Below are 17111 nucleotides of genomic sequence, written 5' to 3'. Positions count from 1 at the left end.
GATTCACAATAAGAGTAATGCAAAGACTCAAAATGGAAGAGAGACAATAAAAGTAGACAAAGGAGCTCACTAGAATCAGGGTGGTGTGCGTGTCTGTAGCCTCATGGGAAGGTCTGGGGGAGAGTCTGTTGCTGTGAATGTGTTGGACTTGTTCCTTGTGCCTGTGCAGGAAAAGGACCATGTACCCACTACTCCAGATCATGAAGCCCAAACATATAACATCCGTGTAAGATAATATAATTACACGTAATAAGCTGATAAATTTATCAGGCATGAGTGGGGAACAGTATCCATAATTTGTTTTTACACTTATATTTTTGCTACTTCTTGGGCCAATTACTCTAATAGGAATACAGACATTTACCAAGAGTTGTAGGATCCAGAAAAGAAAACTACAGAAACCAATACACTTTGTGGATCGAATTCTGAAGTCCACCCATAAAGAGGTTCTGGGGCAAAACTTAATGGCCTGGAAACCACTCAGAAGACTGGTAGTGCTGAGAGAAACCCCTCTGGCCAGTTTGTGTAAATAGAAGACAAGTTTACATCCAGCATCATCCAGGAAATATTTCAATCCAAAAGCTGCCATTGTCTGTGGGATCCCTATGGAGAAGAGAGACAAGTTGTTGGCTAAGGCCAGTGGTTGATAATCTGATCTGTGGATCTCAACTTCTATCCAGTCAACAAAGTGAAGTTTAAAAGACAAAAGAGGGAGGAGTTTCCCAGGATCACAACTCCAGTCTGAGTGAGGAAGATGATTTCCATTTCCAGGTTGACATGCCTTTAACTTTCTTCTTCTTTATTTTTTTTTAATTTTTGTTTGGCTGCGTTGGGTCTTCGGTGGGCTTTCTCTAGTTGTAGTGAGCGGGAGCTACTCTGCTGTGGCGTGCGGGCTTCTCATTGCAGAGCCTTCTCTTGTTGCAGAGCATGGGCTGTAGGCGTGCGGACTTCAGTAGTTGTGGTACGCAGGCTCAGTAGTGTGGCACACGGGCTTAGTTGCTCCAGGCATGTGGGATCTTCCCGGACCAGGGCTCGAACTTGTGTCCCCTGCATTGGCAGGTGGATTCTTAACTACTGCACCACCAGGGAAGTCCAACCCTTCACTTTCATATCTAGGAGATATTGATTTTAATTTGAGATAGAAATAAATGAATAAATGCTAGAAAGATAAATGAACATAAATGTGTCATCTTCTTCTGCTCAGCTGTATCTACTGCTAAACATAGCACATGATTTCCTCTCTTTTGGTAACACGTTTTCTTAATTTAACTGGATTATAGGAGTACATACTTATGGGTGCAGTGGTTATTAATAAAGGTCTTGAGATGGAATTCATACAAGTGTTCATATGAAGGGGTATTTGAATAAAGGATGCACCATTCACAGAACATATTTTCCTACAGCCATGAACTGAATGAAGATCATTTCCCTCCATGTATGAAATTACCTTCAGGATATATTCTTAAGTGAGAAAAGGCAAGTGGGTTAAAAGATGTTTAGTATTCTACAATTATTCTTATGATTGTGAAGGAATAAGAATATAAATAATGTAGATAAATACACATTTTCTCTCTACCTATCTATCTATACAATTACATTAAAAACAATTAAAGAATGAACTATAACCTTCAATAAGTAATGATATAGACGGGCAGAGATTAAACAATGTGGAGGGACGAATAGAAACTAGATATATCTGAATTAATTTACCTCAATTATAATTTTGACTTTGGGGTAAATATAAATATTTTACTTATTTATTAAACTATATTATATCAAAATAAAATTAAAACAATCAATCAAATTTAATGACAAAAGTAAAACAAATATATAAATCTCTTTGTGTAATAAAGTTGTAGTCTATCCATACAAAATAGTAATACTTAAAGTACTTTTTTAATTTTTGGCCGCACTGCACTGCTTTCAGGATCTTAGTTCCCCGACCAGGCATCCAACCTGGGCCCCTGGCAGTGGAAGCACAGAGTCCTGACCACAGGACCGCCAGGGAATTCCCCAAGTACATTTTAAAAAACAGTTTTGACTGTACATTTGTACTGAAACATATCTGTGGAAAATCCTTACGGAGATTTAAAAAATTTACTCATGTTTATATTTCAAGAAAATATTTATATTTAAAATTAATAAGTACATTATACAAGAGATTCGTCACAGTTTGATCAAAAGTTAGAAAAATTGAAAGGAAACAATTTAAGGAAAAATTATATCATTTTAAACTTGTTTGGAAGAATGAACTTAAACTTGATCTGTATTTGTTTAAACCATGTTTAAACCATATATGTATATTGTATCTCCTCTCATTAAAGGGATCTACAGATGATAGCCCTGTTCTGAGTAATTACCATCCAAATTACTCAGGCTGTGTTCTCCAAATGCACTTTCTCATGAAAGAAAATAGCATCTTTAAAAAATTTGCCAATTCCAGATCTAGTGCAGGAAATGTTCAAGATGGAACATCTATTCAATCCAGGACACAAGGACAGTCTACCACACAACTGGGGTCACGTGAGAATGAGGATGACACAGGATTCAACTTGAAAAGCATCCCCCTCCACAGTTGTGGTACAAATTAAATCTCAAAGAAAATTACCTGGACAAGTTTTAAATGCATCAAGTACTTTAAGTAACCACATGCTCGTGATGCTACAAAGCCAGAGTCAGAAACCTTTCAGAAAGTTAAGGAATTGACTATTTATTCTGGAAACATAAAAATAAAGGGAAATATGAATGATTTCTACTGTCTTTCCAGTACAGACTATTTCAAGGTAATCAAATAGAGGACGCAGAAAAGTTTTTTTAGAAGGATTCTAAGTGAAAATACAAAAATTGTAATAGAATATTAACATTCTGCTTCCTCTAGTATAGTAGTGGATCTACAGAATGATCATCAGTGACAGCTGCAACCAACCGATGACAGGCTGTGGGAAACTGATATTGGGGCACATGGTTGTGCTGATCAATCCTCATGATCAATCCTCATGTCACAGAAAGGGTTAAATACAGCCTGTCATAATGGCTCTCCATTGTAGGCAATGAGAAGGACATTGTACCACCTGCGAACTATCCTTGACAAAAATATGAACAAACATTAGATCACCCTTTGGAGCAAATTATGCATTTATTGGCCATTTGGAAGAAGGTGTTAGACAATATAAAACAGCTGCAATTAGATAGTAGAATGATGGAAATGATCTTGTACAAATGATCCATTTTCTTCACGAAAAAAAGTTTTGAAGGAGAGAGAAATATTAATTACAACTGGTCTAAAAGACAAAATGACTGGATCGTGATTCAAATGATCTAAAAAGGAAATTTTTGGGGGGGAGGAAATTTGTTATGCATAAACTCTGACCATGTGTTTGATGTCACTGTTATTTTTGTAGGTGTGAAATGCACATACATGCTCTGCTCATGAATGAATTTCATGTTTAAGAGATACATTCATGATTATATACTTTTAATTTTTTTGAAAACTATTTTCTTTCTTTTTTAAAATTAATTAGTTTATTTATTTTTGGCTGCGTTGGGTCCTGGTTCCTGCACGTTGGTTTTCTCTAGTTGCCGGGAGCAGAGGCTACTCTTTGTTGCAGTGTGCGGGTTTCACATTGCGGTGGCTTCTCTTGTTGCCGAGCACAGGCTCTAGGTGTGCGGGCTTCAGTAGTTGTGGCTCATGGGCTCTAGAGCACAGGCTCAGTAGTTGAGGCGCAGGGACTTAGTTGCTCCACGGCATGTGGGATCGTCCCGGACCAGGGCTCGAACCCGTGTCCCCTGAATTGGCAGGCAGATTCTTAACCACTGCACCAACAGGGAAGCCCCCATTTAGATCTTTAACATGTAGTCAGTTAAATTTTGTTTATCAACAACTTTTTATTTTATAAATGTACAGAGAGTAGTACTCCTTAATAAACAATAGCCAATGTCATATTTCATACAAGAGAAACTGTCAGCTGTGTAGTACAAAAAGGAATGTGCATGTGTTAAACAGATTTATGTTTTTTAGATAAAATGATTTAATGTTTTATGGATAAGATGGTGTTTCTCACTGAGTTGGCATAATCATTAATCATTGACTACCAGGAAGGAGAGGCCCGGATCCCACCACATCCGGCTTCGTCAGAGCCGTCCAATATGCCTCCTCTATCTTGTCTACTGTGGCCCAGGTGATTTTTTCCTTTTCTTTAAATTCCCAGACAAAACGTACTAAAGCTCACAAAAATGACTTTAATGCCTCAGTCTGCGTGCATTTACAGGACAATAGGATAATGTATAATCACTTGCATCTACCAGACAATGTTAACATCTACCAGACAATGTTCGCATGGAATCCGAATTTCTAAACACTTCAGAGATCAATAGCATTGAAGGATTTCTAAATGCACTTCGGGCTCCCCAGAAATTGGCCTTCGCCCCTTTGAAAAGAAGCGAAGCTTCTCTCCGACCTAGAAGAACAAGGCCTTCAGCTCTGAGCAGCCCCGTGGCATTGCTTGACCCTTTCCCTGGGAGATTCCAGCAAAGGCGCCGCTCCTGCGGGCCTGTGTGCCGGCGGGAACTCCATTACCCAGAAAGCTATGCGCTGAGCGGCAGCGAAGAACACCCAATGAACATCCAGACTTTCGGCATTTCCGGGAGGGCGCACTGGGCGAAGACGAGACTTCCTGTATTTTGTGGCGGTCATTTTGGCAGTCCTTGGGGTCAGAGCGCAGAGTCTGTATTGGGGAGACAGACAGAGGAGGCGCGGGAAGAGGCTTTGTCCCCAGTGACTAGAGGCGGTTCTATAGTCGGGCACATCGCCGCTTGCGGGGCCGGTCTGGAGACGTTGGTGCCCGGTCCGTTCGGGACGCTCGGCTGTCCCCTCTCTGCCCCGGCTTGTGGCTCAGGTGGCGGCGGCGGCGCCGAGGGACCCGCCTCAGGTAAACGCTCGTTCTGCGGGTCCTCACCGCCCTCGCCCCACCAGACACTAAAGCCCCGAGTGCGGGGCGCCTGCTCTCGTGCCCGCAGCCCAGGCCCCGGTGTCCAGGACGGTGAGGTGGCCGTGTGTGGGGCCCTGTTTCTGACAGACGGTGTGATGGCGCGTGGCAGAGGGTCACAGGTGGAGGCACCGGCAGGTGCAAAGGCTGGGAGGTCGGATTGAGCCGGGAGGATTGGGGAAAACTGGGGTCCGTGTTGCTTCTGCAGGGAACAAAGTGTGGGTAGAGTCGCACCTGCAGTGACAGGCTGAGGAGTTGTACCTTCCTTCTTAGGGCTCTTGGAGCCATGGAAATTTTTGCGTAAAAGGGACATGATCTAAGTTAAGTTTGAAAAAATACCCAGAGTCTGTTCAGTGGAAGCACAAATTGTAGGGCTGCTGAGGACATTGCGGCAGAGGGCGTTTGGGGTTTTTTCCCCAAGGACACAAAACTGCTGAGAGTCAATACAGAGGTTAGATGGTCGGTCCGAGATTACCTGGCTCTGGTGACTCCCAGGGGTGCAGGGAAGGCCTGAGCCCCTAGTAGGATGCCATGCTCACATCCCTCTAAGACCTGCCTCTTCCCACAGGTTTCCATGGCTGCGGAAGTGCTTTTGGAACCTAATCAGGTAAGTGGCGGTTTCGTCCTCCCTCACTGGTCCCAACCCCTATTTTCTCCAAATTTGTGGTGTCATGAGACTTGTCACGTGCCATTTTCCCAACCTTTGTGTGTGGGGACCTTAGAGAACATTAGCTCAGGGTCCTGAGTTGAGTCCAGGGGTTTGATGGAGGGGTTCCCATTTCAGGCCACCAATGGAAAGAGATGTAGAAGCTTATCACTAAAACGGGAAGTGCTTGGAGGTGAGGCTAAGCTGGTTTAGGGAATTGCAGGTCTCCTTCCTTTCTGGTGAGAACAAACTGGGTGTGGGGAGTAAGAGTCAGACTTGGAATGACTGCCTGTGAGGTTAGGCATCTGTTCTGCAGGCAGTGGGAGGTCTGGATCAGATGAGGGAGGTGTACGCATCTAGGTCTTAACAGGCCCCATGTGGTTGCAGAGTGGACAGCAGAGTGAACACAGTGCTGGGAGTATGAGAAGACAGCAGACACCAATGGCACCAGGATCTGGGATCTCCTCTGAGATCTTAGGAGGAGGATGGACATGGGGTAGATGTGTGAGGAGATAGATTGTGGGTCTTCAGGAGTGAGGCTGTTGATGATTTCATCTGTCTCTGTCCTAGCAGGGAAGTGTGACCTTTGAGGATGTGGCCCTGTATTTCTCCTGGGAGGAATGGGCTCTCCTTGATGAGGCTCAGAGATGCCTGTACCACGATGTGATGCTGGAGAATTTTGCACTTACATCTTCATTGGGTAAGCTCTTACACCTGCCCCTATGCCCAGGGCAAGGCTTGGCCTTCCTCTTTTCTCCGGGGTCAAGTATGTCTCCATCTAAACCATGGGTACTGCTTCCTTTCCCAGTTGCCTGGGTATGTGCTGTGGTTCAAGGGTTGAGCTGAGTGCATGTCTACTTCTCATCCTTATCACTCCAGCACCTCCTGCCCCGAAGCTTCACAGGGAAGGATTAGGTATCGCTGTTCTTTAGGTCAGCCTAATGGATCCCACCTGTCATGCCCTGTCTCTCGCTGGGTGACTGTCTAGTTCCATGGCACCCTAGTATTGCTCCCTTCCTGTACCTCACATTTATTTGTTCCTGACTGTGCCTGGAAGTGTAGTCACTTATATAGTCACTGCTTACACAAATTTTCTTGAGAGGTCTTTTGCTAAGATTCTTTTTTCTTTATTTTAGTTGTGGCAATTTTGCAAAACAAAATATTTACCACTTCTAAGTGGCATTTAGTAATTCTCATTGTACAACCATCACAATCATGCATCCACAGAAGTTTTTCATCTTGTAAACTTCAACTCTGTACCCATTAAACAGTAACTTCCCCCATCCACTCACAACCACCATTCTACTTTCTCTGAGTTTGACTATTCTGAGTGTCACATATTGGCAGAATCATCAGCAGTTTTTGTTTTTGGTCTGGTTTTTTGACTTAGCATAATATCTTAAAGGTTCATCTGTGTTGTAGTATGTGTCAGAATTTCCTTTCTTTTTAAGGCTGAATAATATTCTATTTTATGAATGTAGCACATTTTGTTTACTATTAATCTATAGGGGGACACTTGAGTGCTTCTACATTTTGGCTCTTGTGTATAATGCTGTTATGAACATGGGTGTGCAGATATTTAGTGTCCCTGTTTCAATTTTTTGGGGTATATACGGAAAATTGGAATTGCTTCATCTTATGTTAAATCTGTCTTTAATAGAATTAAAATTACAGCTGCACAAAGGTTCCAATTTCTCCCATCCTTGCAAACACTTCTGTTTTTTTGGGTGATAACCATCCTAATTGGTATGAAGTGGTAGCATAGTTGGGTTTTTTTGTTTGTTTTGTTTTTGTTTTTTTTAAACAGGCATGTTCTTTTATTTATTTATTTATTTTTGGCTGCATTTTGTCTTTGTTGCTGGGCACGGGCTTTCTGTAGTTGTGGCGAGTGGGGGCTACTGTTCGTTGTGGTACGCGGGCTTCTCATTGTAGTGGCTTCTCTTGTTGCAGAGCATGGGCTCTAGGTGCACGGGCTTCAGTAGTTGTGGCATGTGGGCTCAGTAGTTGTGGCTCGCGGGCTCTAGAGCCCAAGCTCAAGAGTTGTGGTGCACAGGCTTAGTTGCTTCGCAGCCTGTGGGATCTTGCCGGATCAGGGATCACATCCGTGTCCCCTGCATTGACAGGCAAATTCTTAACCACTGCACCACCAGGGAAGTCCCAGTATCATAGTGTTTCAATTTGCATTTCCCTAACAGCTGGTGATGTTGAGCATCTTTTTGTGTGCTTATTACCCTTTTGTATATCTTTGTCGGAGTAATGTCTGTTGAAGTCTTTTCCCAATTTTTTTTTTTTTTTTTTTTTTTTGCGGTACGCGGGCCTCTCACTGTTGTGGCCTCTCCCGTTGCGGAGCACAGGCTCCGGACGCGCAGGCTCAGCGGCCATGGCTCACGGGCGCAGCCGCTCTGCGGCATGTGGGTTCTTCCCGGACCAGGGCACGAACCCGTGTCCCCTGCATCGGCAGGTGGACTCTCAACCACTGATCCACGAGGGAAGCCCTTTTCCCAACTTTTGAATCAAGTTGCTTGATGTTTTTGTTTTTGAATTTTAGGAATTCTCTATATATTCTGGATATTAATTTTTTTATCAGATATTTGACTTGTAAATATTATCTCCCATTATGTAAGTTGCCTTTTTACTATTTTCTTAGCATCGTTTGATGTACCAAAGTTTTTCATTTTGATGAAGTCCAGTTTGTTTTCCTTTTGTTCCTTGTGCCTTTGATGTCATTTCCAAGGAATCACTGCCAAATGCAATGTCATGAAGTTTTCCTCTGTTTTCTTTGAAGCATTTTATATTTGTAGCTCTTAAGTTTATATCTTTGATCCATTTTGAGTTAATTTATGTACCTGGTGTCCATCTAATTTCATTCTTATGCATGTGGTATTCAGTTTTCCCAGCATCATGTGTTGAAAAGCCTGTCCTTCCCTGTCGAATGGTCTTGACCTCGTTTTTGAAAACCATTTAACCATATATGTGAGAGTTTATTTCTGAGCTCTTTATACTGTGCCATTGGTCTGTATGTCTGCCTTGATTCCAGTATCACACTGTTTTGATTACTGTAGCTTCACACTAATAACTTGAAATTTAGAATTGTGACTCCTCCAACTTTGTTCTTCTTTTTCAAGATTGTTTTGGCTGTTTGTTGTCATTTGAGATTGCATATGAATTTTAGGATGAATTTTTATATTACTGCAGAAAACATCATTAGAATTTTGATAGGGATTGCATTGAGTCTGTAGATGGCTTGGGGGTCATATCGACATCTTCACAATATTAAGTTTTCCAATTTATGAGCATAGAAGTCTTTCCACTTACTGTCTTTAATTTTTTTTTTAGCAGTGTTTTATATTTTTTAGTGTACAAGTCTTACTTCCTTAGTTAAGTTTATTTCTAAGTATTTTATTCTTTTGATAGATAGTTTTATAAGTGGAGTTTTTTCTTAGTTTCCTGTTCAGATTGTTCATTGTTAGTGTGTAGAAGTACAACTGTGGAAAACTGCCGCCATGTCCTGCTTGCCGTCTGCCGCACATGGTGGGTAGTTGATCCAGGACCTTGCTTCATACGTGTGGAGGGAAGCCCTTCCCCTGAAGTTAGTTATGACTTACAGCAATTGGGTAAACTACACCTGTGTGTAGAATTGAAACATTTTTCTTTTCTCCCTGCCTGGTGCCTCCAGAAATTGGGGACTCTTGGGTTCTGAACAGCCTTATCAGGGGAATGGAAAAGGCTGACTCCTGACATGTGCAGGAATCTCAATATTTTGGGAACTTCTAGAAGAGAAAAATCCACCAAGGCATAATCTGGTGGCATGCCTTTGGCATGGCTTTCCTGGCCTTGAGAGGCCTTTTGGGAATTCATTCTGACACTCCTTCTGAGGAATTCCACCACAACTAGTTTGGAGGAGCCTAAGTGGTCAATTGACCACACTTGTTTTACAAACAGATTAGTTTCGATTTGGCTGTTTGGTGGAGATGAGGGTAATTTCAAGGAGAAAAAAGGCTATGTTTTAGTGGATATTAAATTCTAGTTCTGTTAATTGAGGTTTGTATTTATGAAAGTTATTATGTTAGCCATACTTTTGCCCTGATGTTCTGGATGGAAAGAAACTTATCTAGTGAAATTGCCACAGAGTGTGTGACAGTGTGACTGTGTCACATTAAGTGTGACACTGCTTGCTTTAAGTCTGCTACTAAAAGCACATGTACAATGCTTGTGTGACAATTGGGTATAAGAAATATATGGTCTAGGGCTTCCCTGGTGGCACAGTGGTTAAGAATCCACCTGCCAGTGCAGCGGACATGGGTTCGAGCCCTGGATCAGGAAGATCCCACATGCCACGCAACAACTAAACACGTGCACCACAACAACTGAAGCCCACGTGCCTAGAGCCCGTGCTCTGTAACAAGAGAAGCCACCAAATGAGAAGCCCACGCACCACAATGAAGAGTAGCCCCTGCTCACTGCAACTAGAGAAAGCCCATGTGCAGCAACAAAGACCCAATGTAGCCAAAAATAAATAAATCAATTTATTTAAAAAAAAGAAAGAAAGAAGTATATGGCCTATAAAGTGTTTGCCCATTAACATTCCTCTGAGCCTGTTCATGAGATCTGATTGGTTTTTCCCCACCTTGTATAACTAGGCAAATATAAAGGAGGCCTAGCACTGAGGGACATGATCTGAACCTGGGGTAGGAGCCAGCACCCCAGCCTAGAGGGACGGATATTTTAGTCATCAATATTTTCTACTGAGAGATTTGCAATCAGAAGGGGAAATGATGGGGAAAATCTCCATGTGTTGAGGTATAGGGGAGTCATTCTGGCTTAACTTAAATTTTACTGATCAGAGCAGCCTATTTGTGATCTTTCAGACATGGGTTGTACATCTGCTTTGGCCATTGAGGAAGGGAATGTGTTTGAAAGTCAAAATGGAGTAACTTGTTCAGACATCCAAGGTGAAACTAAGGGGCCATCGTATACATGATTTTAGTCACGTTCTTGTGTTATTGAAAGTTGAGTTTTTGAACTGTTTTACAGACTAGGAGAAAAACCACAGGCAGGTGTGTTATCTCAGAATGTGGTTACTGCTTGTGTTTTGCTTAATTGTCATAATCTCCCCGTGTTGTGCCTGTTAGATGTCTTAAATTTCATCTCTAGCCTGAAGGAGGAAATCTATTCCACGACTGAGCAGCAACACTGGCCTCACTGTGAAGTGAGTCTAATTGCTGGGTCTCCAGCGAGATGTGATTGTCAACCTTCTCTGGACTTCCATGAAAAATTGACCTGGCTACTATGACTATTTGGGGACTACTGACAATGGGGGAGAAAGACTCTCACCATATTTTTGTCCTGCATGCCAGTACATCAGAAGGAGCCCTGTTGAACTAAGATCTCGCATGCTTCATGGCACAGCCAAAAATTAAAAAAAAGAAAAAAAAAGAAGGACCCCGTTGGTAAACGTTACTATACAGCTGACTGCCCATGAGCCTCCCTTGGCTATGCTGTGTGAAATGGAATAGGCTGGCTTCTGGACACATAAGTCCAACTAGTGGGATTAACTCTTTTTTGTTTGGAAGGATCTAATGGGTCCAACCTTAATGGCACTCAACCTAGCATGGGGAGACAGATCTGTAGTGCGACTGCTGACCATTGACCAGGTCACCAGAATGTTTCTTTAAAATCCGGACCTCCCCATGGGGGTAGCTCTGGGTTTATGAAAACCCGGGGTGGCCTTACCTTCCTTATAACTGGACAGGGCACTCTTACTATTGACTCTCTTTCCATTGACCTTGTAAGATCTTGGCTCCAAAATTTGCCCACATCCTGGCAAATGACTCTTCTGAGCATAGTAGGTATCTTGATACTCTGAGGCTGCTGCTGTCTGTATTGTATTTGTGGTATCTGGTTGCAGTGCCCCCTACATACTTGACCCCAGGGATATCGCGGAAGAGGGTAGACCAAGATTGTAAGGGTCGTGCAGTGTCTGTAGGGGTAGAGTGTATGGTCAGGCCACTCAAGATAGCTGTTCTCTTGCTCTCTGTACATCCCCTGCCCGACCATTGCCTGCTTCATCTATACCCTATGCACATGACTGACCTTCCTACTCACTTGCCCCAGGCCCCAGCTAGTGATCATTCTTATCAAAGGGGTGGTGAGGGGTTTGCCTCTCTACTGGTTTCCCTGGTAACTAATGAGCCCACCTGATGCCAGTTCCCCTATAACTGGTAATCTTCTGTTCCCCCGGGAACAAGGACTGTTGTCATGTCCTGCCCATTGTCTGCTGTACAGGGTGGGGTGTCACGTCAGGACCTTGCTTCAGATTTGTAAGCTCCCCCATCCATTAAACCATTGATGTCTCTGTTGCTGGGAGGAACACAGCAACACAACACAAAAAAAACACAACTGTTTAATTCTTTTTTTTTTTTTTTTTTTTGCCACACTGCCTGGCTTGGAGGATCTTAGTTCCGGACCAGGGAGTGAACCCAGACCTTGGCAGTGAAAGCTCTGAGTCCTAACTACTGGACCACTAGGGAATTCCCACAACTGTTCAATTTGTATGCTCTTCCTTTGCTGAATTCATTTATTCTAACAGTTTTGTGGTGGAATCTTTAAAATTTCATGAGCTATGGATGCCTTTTGTCTTTCCTGCCTAATGCTCTGTCTAGAATTTCCAGCACTATGTTGAATAGTAGTGGTGGAAGCTGGTGTCCTTTTCTTGTTTTTGATATTGTAGGAATACTTTTCAGTCTTTTACCGTTGAGTACAATATTTGTCATGGATTTTAAATCCTTTGCTTTTATTATGTTAAGCTAGTTTCCTTCTATTGATAGTTTGTTGAGTATTTTATTATGAAAGGGTATTAAATTTTGTCATGTGGTTTTTGTGCATTGATTGAGGTGGTATGATTTTTTTCCTCATTCTGTTAATGTGATATATTACACTGAATTTTGTATCTGTTTTAAAAATATTTATTTATTTATTTATTGGCTGCATCAGATCTTAGTTGCAGCACGCAGGATCTTCCTTGCAGCATATGTGATCTTTCATTGTGGTGCATGCTTCGTCGTGGCGTGCAGGCTCAGTAGTTGTGGCTTAAGGGCTTTAGTTGCCCCGCGACATGTAGGATCTTAGTTCCCTGACCAGGGATCGAACCCATGTCCCCTGCATTGGAAGGTGGATTCTTAACCACTGGAACACCAGGGAAACCCCTGAATTTTTTATGTTGAACCATCCTGGCAAGTTGTGTCTTGTAGAAAGCATATAGTTGGATTATGTTCTTTTATCCATTCTGCCAGTTTCTCTTTTGCTTAGAAATTTTATTCCATTGACATTTAGAATAATTACTAATGAGGGGGGAATTACTTCTGTCATTTTGCTATTTGTTTTCTACATGTCTTTTGGTCTCTTTTGTCCCTTGTTTCCTCATTACTGTTTTTTGTGTTCCACTTGTGTTTTGGTAGTAAAATGTTTACATTTTTTGTCATTTCCTTTGTGTACTTTCTATAGTTATTTTTTTCTTTGTAGTTACCATGGAAATTACATTTACCATGCTAAAATTATAACACATTATTTGAATTTATACCCTTTTAGCTTCAACGATATTTTAACAAGGGTGAAAGGGGGTGGAGGGATAAACTGTTGGTTTGTATGTCCCATGATTTTTTTTTGTTGTTGAAAAATGGGTGTTTGTGTCTTACATTGTGGTAACTTGAGATTCAGTTCTCCCTCTTCCTAGGGTTTGCTGGGATCTGTTTGTTTGTCTTTCTGTTTGTTTGTTTAATGGCTATAGGGTGTCTCCAACCTGGAGATCAGTCTGAGGTATAAAGTTAAGGTCTACTCAGATTTTTTTCTTACCCAGATATGCATGGTGACTTTGTAAATTCCCCTGCGTATATGATTGATTTTGAGTGCCTTAGTCCTTGAATTTCTGCCTATCAAAATGAGACTAAGAGAAAAATGATGTGAGGGGGGTGGACAGAATAGACGCCTGCCCTTTAAATCCCCTGTGAAATTGCTTCAGCTAGTGAGGGGAGGGCCTTTGCAACATTGGTAGTGTGGTTTCCAACAATGGCTGCCCAACTCTGTAGCACTACCATCATTAGAAGCAGCAAAAAGAGCACAGATTTCTGATATTTGGAGGACAGATGCCTTATTGCCCAACCTGGCTCCTAGAAGCTTCTCCAGGAACACATACATGGTGCCTGCCCCAGGGCTCAGAGTTAGGGGAGTTGGAGAATGAAAACCATTACCATGTTAAGAGCTGAAAGTGATCAAAATTAAAGCAGTTTAGCATTGCAGAGGGGTTACATCAGATTGATTCTACCAGTATAGTTGTCCAGAAGGGAAGACACATTGCTGGTTCTTACTTTTCTGCTCTCTTACCTCTGTCTGTCCTTAGGAACTTTTTTGTAGTATTTAAATAGCTTTCTGGTGGTCTATTGTGTGCTGAGTTGTCTGGGACAGTATTGGCTACTGACTTGTCCTGTCATTCCCTTAGGAATTGGGTACTCTTGGTCTCATGCAGATCCTCAGATGAGGCTACAGAAAATGTCCTCTGCTTCACAGGATGGACATGACTCCATTCTCAACAAGATGGGCTCAGAGCAGGCCTGACACAGATGAATGGCATTTGAGAGAGGACATCACTTCAGGGCTTTGTCAAAATCATACAAAGAACCTGTCCTGTTTAATTGTGTTTTGGTGCCATTGCTAGTGGCCACACCTCACTTCTACCTTCCCTTCTCCATTCTTAACACTTTGCTGACTTGTCATTTCTACTAGTCATTTTTATTCTGACTCCAGCTGAGAGCTACTCCCCACCTCTCTGGACTGCTTACCTCACTTATTCCTCACACTGTTCCCTCCTTAGTGCATTCCCACTTTGTAGTGTCCTAAAGTGTGCAAGTGTCTAATTATCCTTAAGCATTTTTTACCTTTGTTCCAGTCAGATTTTTCTGGGACTGGACTGGACTTCTGCACAGCATCCCGTTGTCAGCAGATATAATCCTGCTAAAAGCCATTAGCAGAAGAATGAGCTGTAGGACATGCCTTTCTCCCTGGGCCACACCCTTTACTCATGTCCTGTGCCTGGGGAGGCCCACACCATCCTGTGAACTTAGGGAACCAGTGGGGCAGAGCAGCTGCTTCCTCAAGCTGACCCCAACTTTCTTTTCCTGAAAACAGTTTCATGGACTGATTCTTTGATGCATCAATTTACATTTGTGATTGTTTTGCCCCCTCTCAATATAGTTAACGTGTACTTCACCATCACTTTTTCAGGCTGTTGGCATGAAGTGGAAGATAAGGAAACATCTCCTGAACAGAGCATTTCTGTAGAAGGAGTGTCACAGATCAGAACTCTTAAAGCAATTTCATCTCCCCAGAAGGCCCAGCCCTTTGAGATGTGGGGCCCAATCTTGAGAGATATTTTGCACTTGCCTGAGCACCAGGGAATGCATCTTGGGCAGAAACCATACACGTATGGGAAACAATTTTATTTCACTGCCAACCTTCAGCAGTACCAGGGGCAGCACATTGGAAAGATACCCATCAGAAGTTCTGCAGACCAAGACTTGTATGTAAAGAGTTGCACATCCCACTTGTCAGGGAAATCCATTATCTGTATGGAGATTGCGAAGGACTTCTTAGCCAGCATGGGATTTTTCCATCAACAGGTCATTCACACTGAGGAGAAGCCAAACAACAGTAATGAGTGTGAGGCTGTCTTTCACAGTGGAAAAAAGCATCAGAACTGGGGAGAAGGCAAAAAAGCCCTCAACTGCACAGACAAACTTGTTGAGGACCAAGGAGTCCTCACTAGAGAAGGGCTTTACGAGTGCAGCAAATGTGGAAAAGCCTGTACCCGAAGATGTAACCTCATTCAGCACCAGAAAGTCCACACTGGAGAAAGGCCTTACGAATGCCATGAATGTGGAAAATTCTTTACCTACCTTTCCAGCTTCATTATACATCAGAGAGTTCACACTGGAGAAAGGCCTTATGAGTGCAGTGAATGTGGGAAATCCTTTAGCCAGAGCTATAGCCTCAATAGCCATAGGAAAGTTCACACAGGAGAAAAACCTTATGAGTGCAGGGAATGTGGGAAGTCTTTTAGTCAAAGATCTAACCTCATTCAACATCAGAGAGTTCACACTGGAGAAAGGCCTTATGAGTGCAGTGAATGTGGGAAATCCTTTAGCCAAAACTTTAGCCTCATTTACCACCGGAGAGTTCACACTGGAGAACGGCCTCATCAGTGCGGTGAATGTGGGAAATCCTTTAGCCGAAGCTCCAGCCTCATTCACCACAGGAGACTTCATACTGGAGAAAGGCCTTATGAGTGCAGTAAATGTGGGAAATCCTTTAAGCAAAGCTCCAGCTTTAGTTCACATCGGAAAGTCCACACAGGAGAAAGGCCCTATGAGTGTGGGGACTGTGGAAAATCATTTAGCCATAGTTCCAACCTCAAGAACCACTGGAGAGTTCACACTGGAGAAAGGCCTATTGAGTGCAATGAATGTGGGAAATCGTTTAGCTGCAAATCTAACCTCGTTAAACACCTGAGAGTCCACACAGGAGAAAGGCCGTATGAGTGTGGGGACTGTGGAAAATCCTTTAGCCAAAGTTCCAGCCTCATCCAGCACCAGAGAGTTCACACTGGAAAAAGGTCCTGAGTGCAGTGAATGTTGGAAAAAATTTTCAGCTGCAAATATAACCTCATTCAACACGAGAGACTTCACACTAGTGAAGGGCCATAGATAGCTGGGATGTGCAGTTTCCTTCTAGTGTAATTACAGTGGAGGATAGAAGTTGTGAGGGAGCCATTCATCTGAATTAAAGCCCATACATCCAAAAATCTGCAGTGGGGAGTGTTATGTAGGAATCCTTAAGGAGCTGTGTTATACTTTATTTCCTGCCAGGCTCTTTCTAGCTTTATGTCACTGCCAGTATGACAGAATTCATTTCACCTGTGTTACCCAGCAGGTTCACACAATGTGCAAAAGTTATCTCCCAACATGTTCAGGGAAGTTGACTTCTGTCCCATTCCTGTTTGTGGGGTAAGTAATGAGTAGTCTTAGCTCTTGTGGGATCCTCATTCCCTTCCCATTTCCAAAGTAGGGCCTGGACCCGATCCAGTTTGGGCCCAGTGGACCCAGTCTGAGTTCTATTTGTGACTTGACAGGAAAGACTGCATTTTCAGGGACATGTTTGTTTATGGTGACATTTCTTTTGGATTTTCCCAGCCTCTGAGTCACAAAGCTGGGAATTGCAAGCCTCCTATTGCTCTGCATTTTGCAATAATAAAGGCATTAATGTTTAAGCCACCTTTGGTGTTGGAGTTCCATTCACTGTGTGAGGTGATCTGAAAACAACTGGGCTCTACCAGCATTAAGGACTGCACAGCTCTCATGGTGGGAGGGGGGTCCCATGCTTTGTGTGCCTCACATGTCAGTATGATTAAGAATATAGCTCTTGGGCTTCCC

The 17111-nt window shown here is 42.8% G+C and overlaps 1 protein-coding gene across 2 annotated transcripts; it reads left to right on the top strand.

The window, feature by feature from the left end:
* The first annotated feature begins 4628 nt into the window (after nucleotides 1–4628).
* LOC307178302 (uncharacterized protein) lies at nucleotides 4629–16908 on the top strand. Of its 2 annotated transcripts, none has more exons than XM_079906358.1 (4): nucleotides 4629–4928; nucleotides 5554–5592; nucleotides 6205–6331; nucleotides 14908–16908. In XM_079906358.1, exons 2-4 carry the CDS (start codon nucleotides 5560–5562, stop codon nucleotides 16299–16301), a joined length of 1554 nt encoding a protein of 517 aa, XP_079762484.1. In that variant the 5' UTR covers nucleotides 4629–4928; nucleotides 5554–5559; the 3' UTR covers nucleotides 16302–16908. The 2 variants fall into 2 exon arrangements, with proteins under 2 accessions (XP_079762484.1, XP_079762483.1); XM_079906357.1 differs by having other exon boundaries at nucleotides 6202–6331.
* The last annotated feature ends 203 nt before the right edge of the window (nucleotides 16909–17111 follow it).

Source organism: Stenella coeruleoalba (genome assembly GCF_951394435.1).
Source record: "Stenella coeruleoalba genome assembly, chromosome: 20".
NCBI lineage: Eukaryota > Metazoa > Chordata > Mammalia > Artiodactyla > Delphinidae > Stenella > Stenella coeruleoalba.
This window is presented reverse-complemented; position numbering and strand designations above follow the sequence as displayed.

What these genes read in the sequence shown, in the direction of transcription:
- LOC307178302 (XM_079906357.1), top strand. Translation starts at nt 5,560, where the DNA reads ATGGCTGCGGAAGTGCTTTTGGAACCTAATCAG. An exon ending in TGCTTTTGGAACCTAATCAG is followed by an intron (nt 5,593 to 6,201) that starts GTAAGTGGCGGT and finishes TCTCTGTCCTAG; the next exon opens with CAGGGAAGTGTGACCTTTGA. An exon ending in TGCACTTACATCTTCATTGG is followed by an intron (nt 6,332 to 14,907) that starts GTAAGCTCTTAC and finishes TCACTTTTTCAG; the next exon opens with GCTGTTGGCATGAAGTGGAA.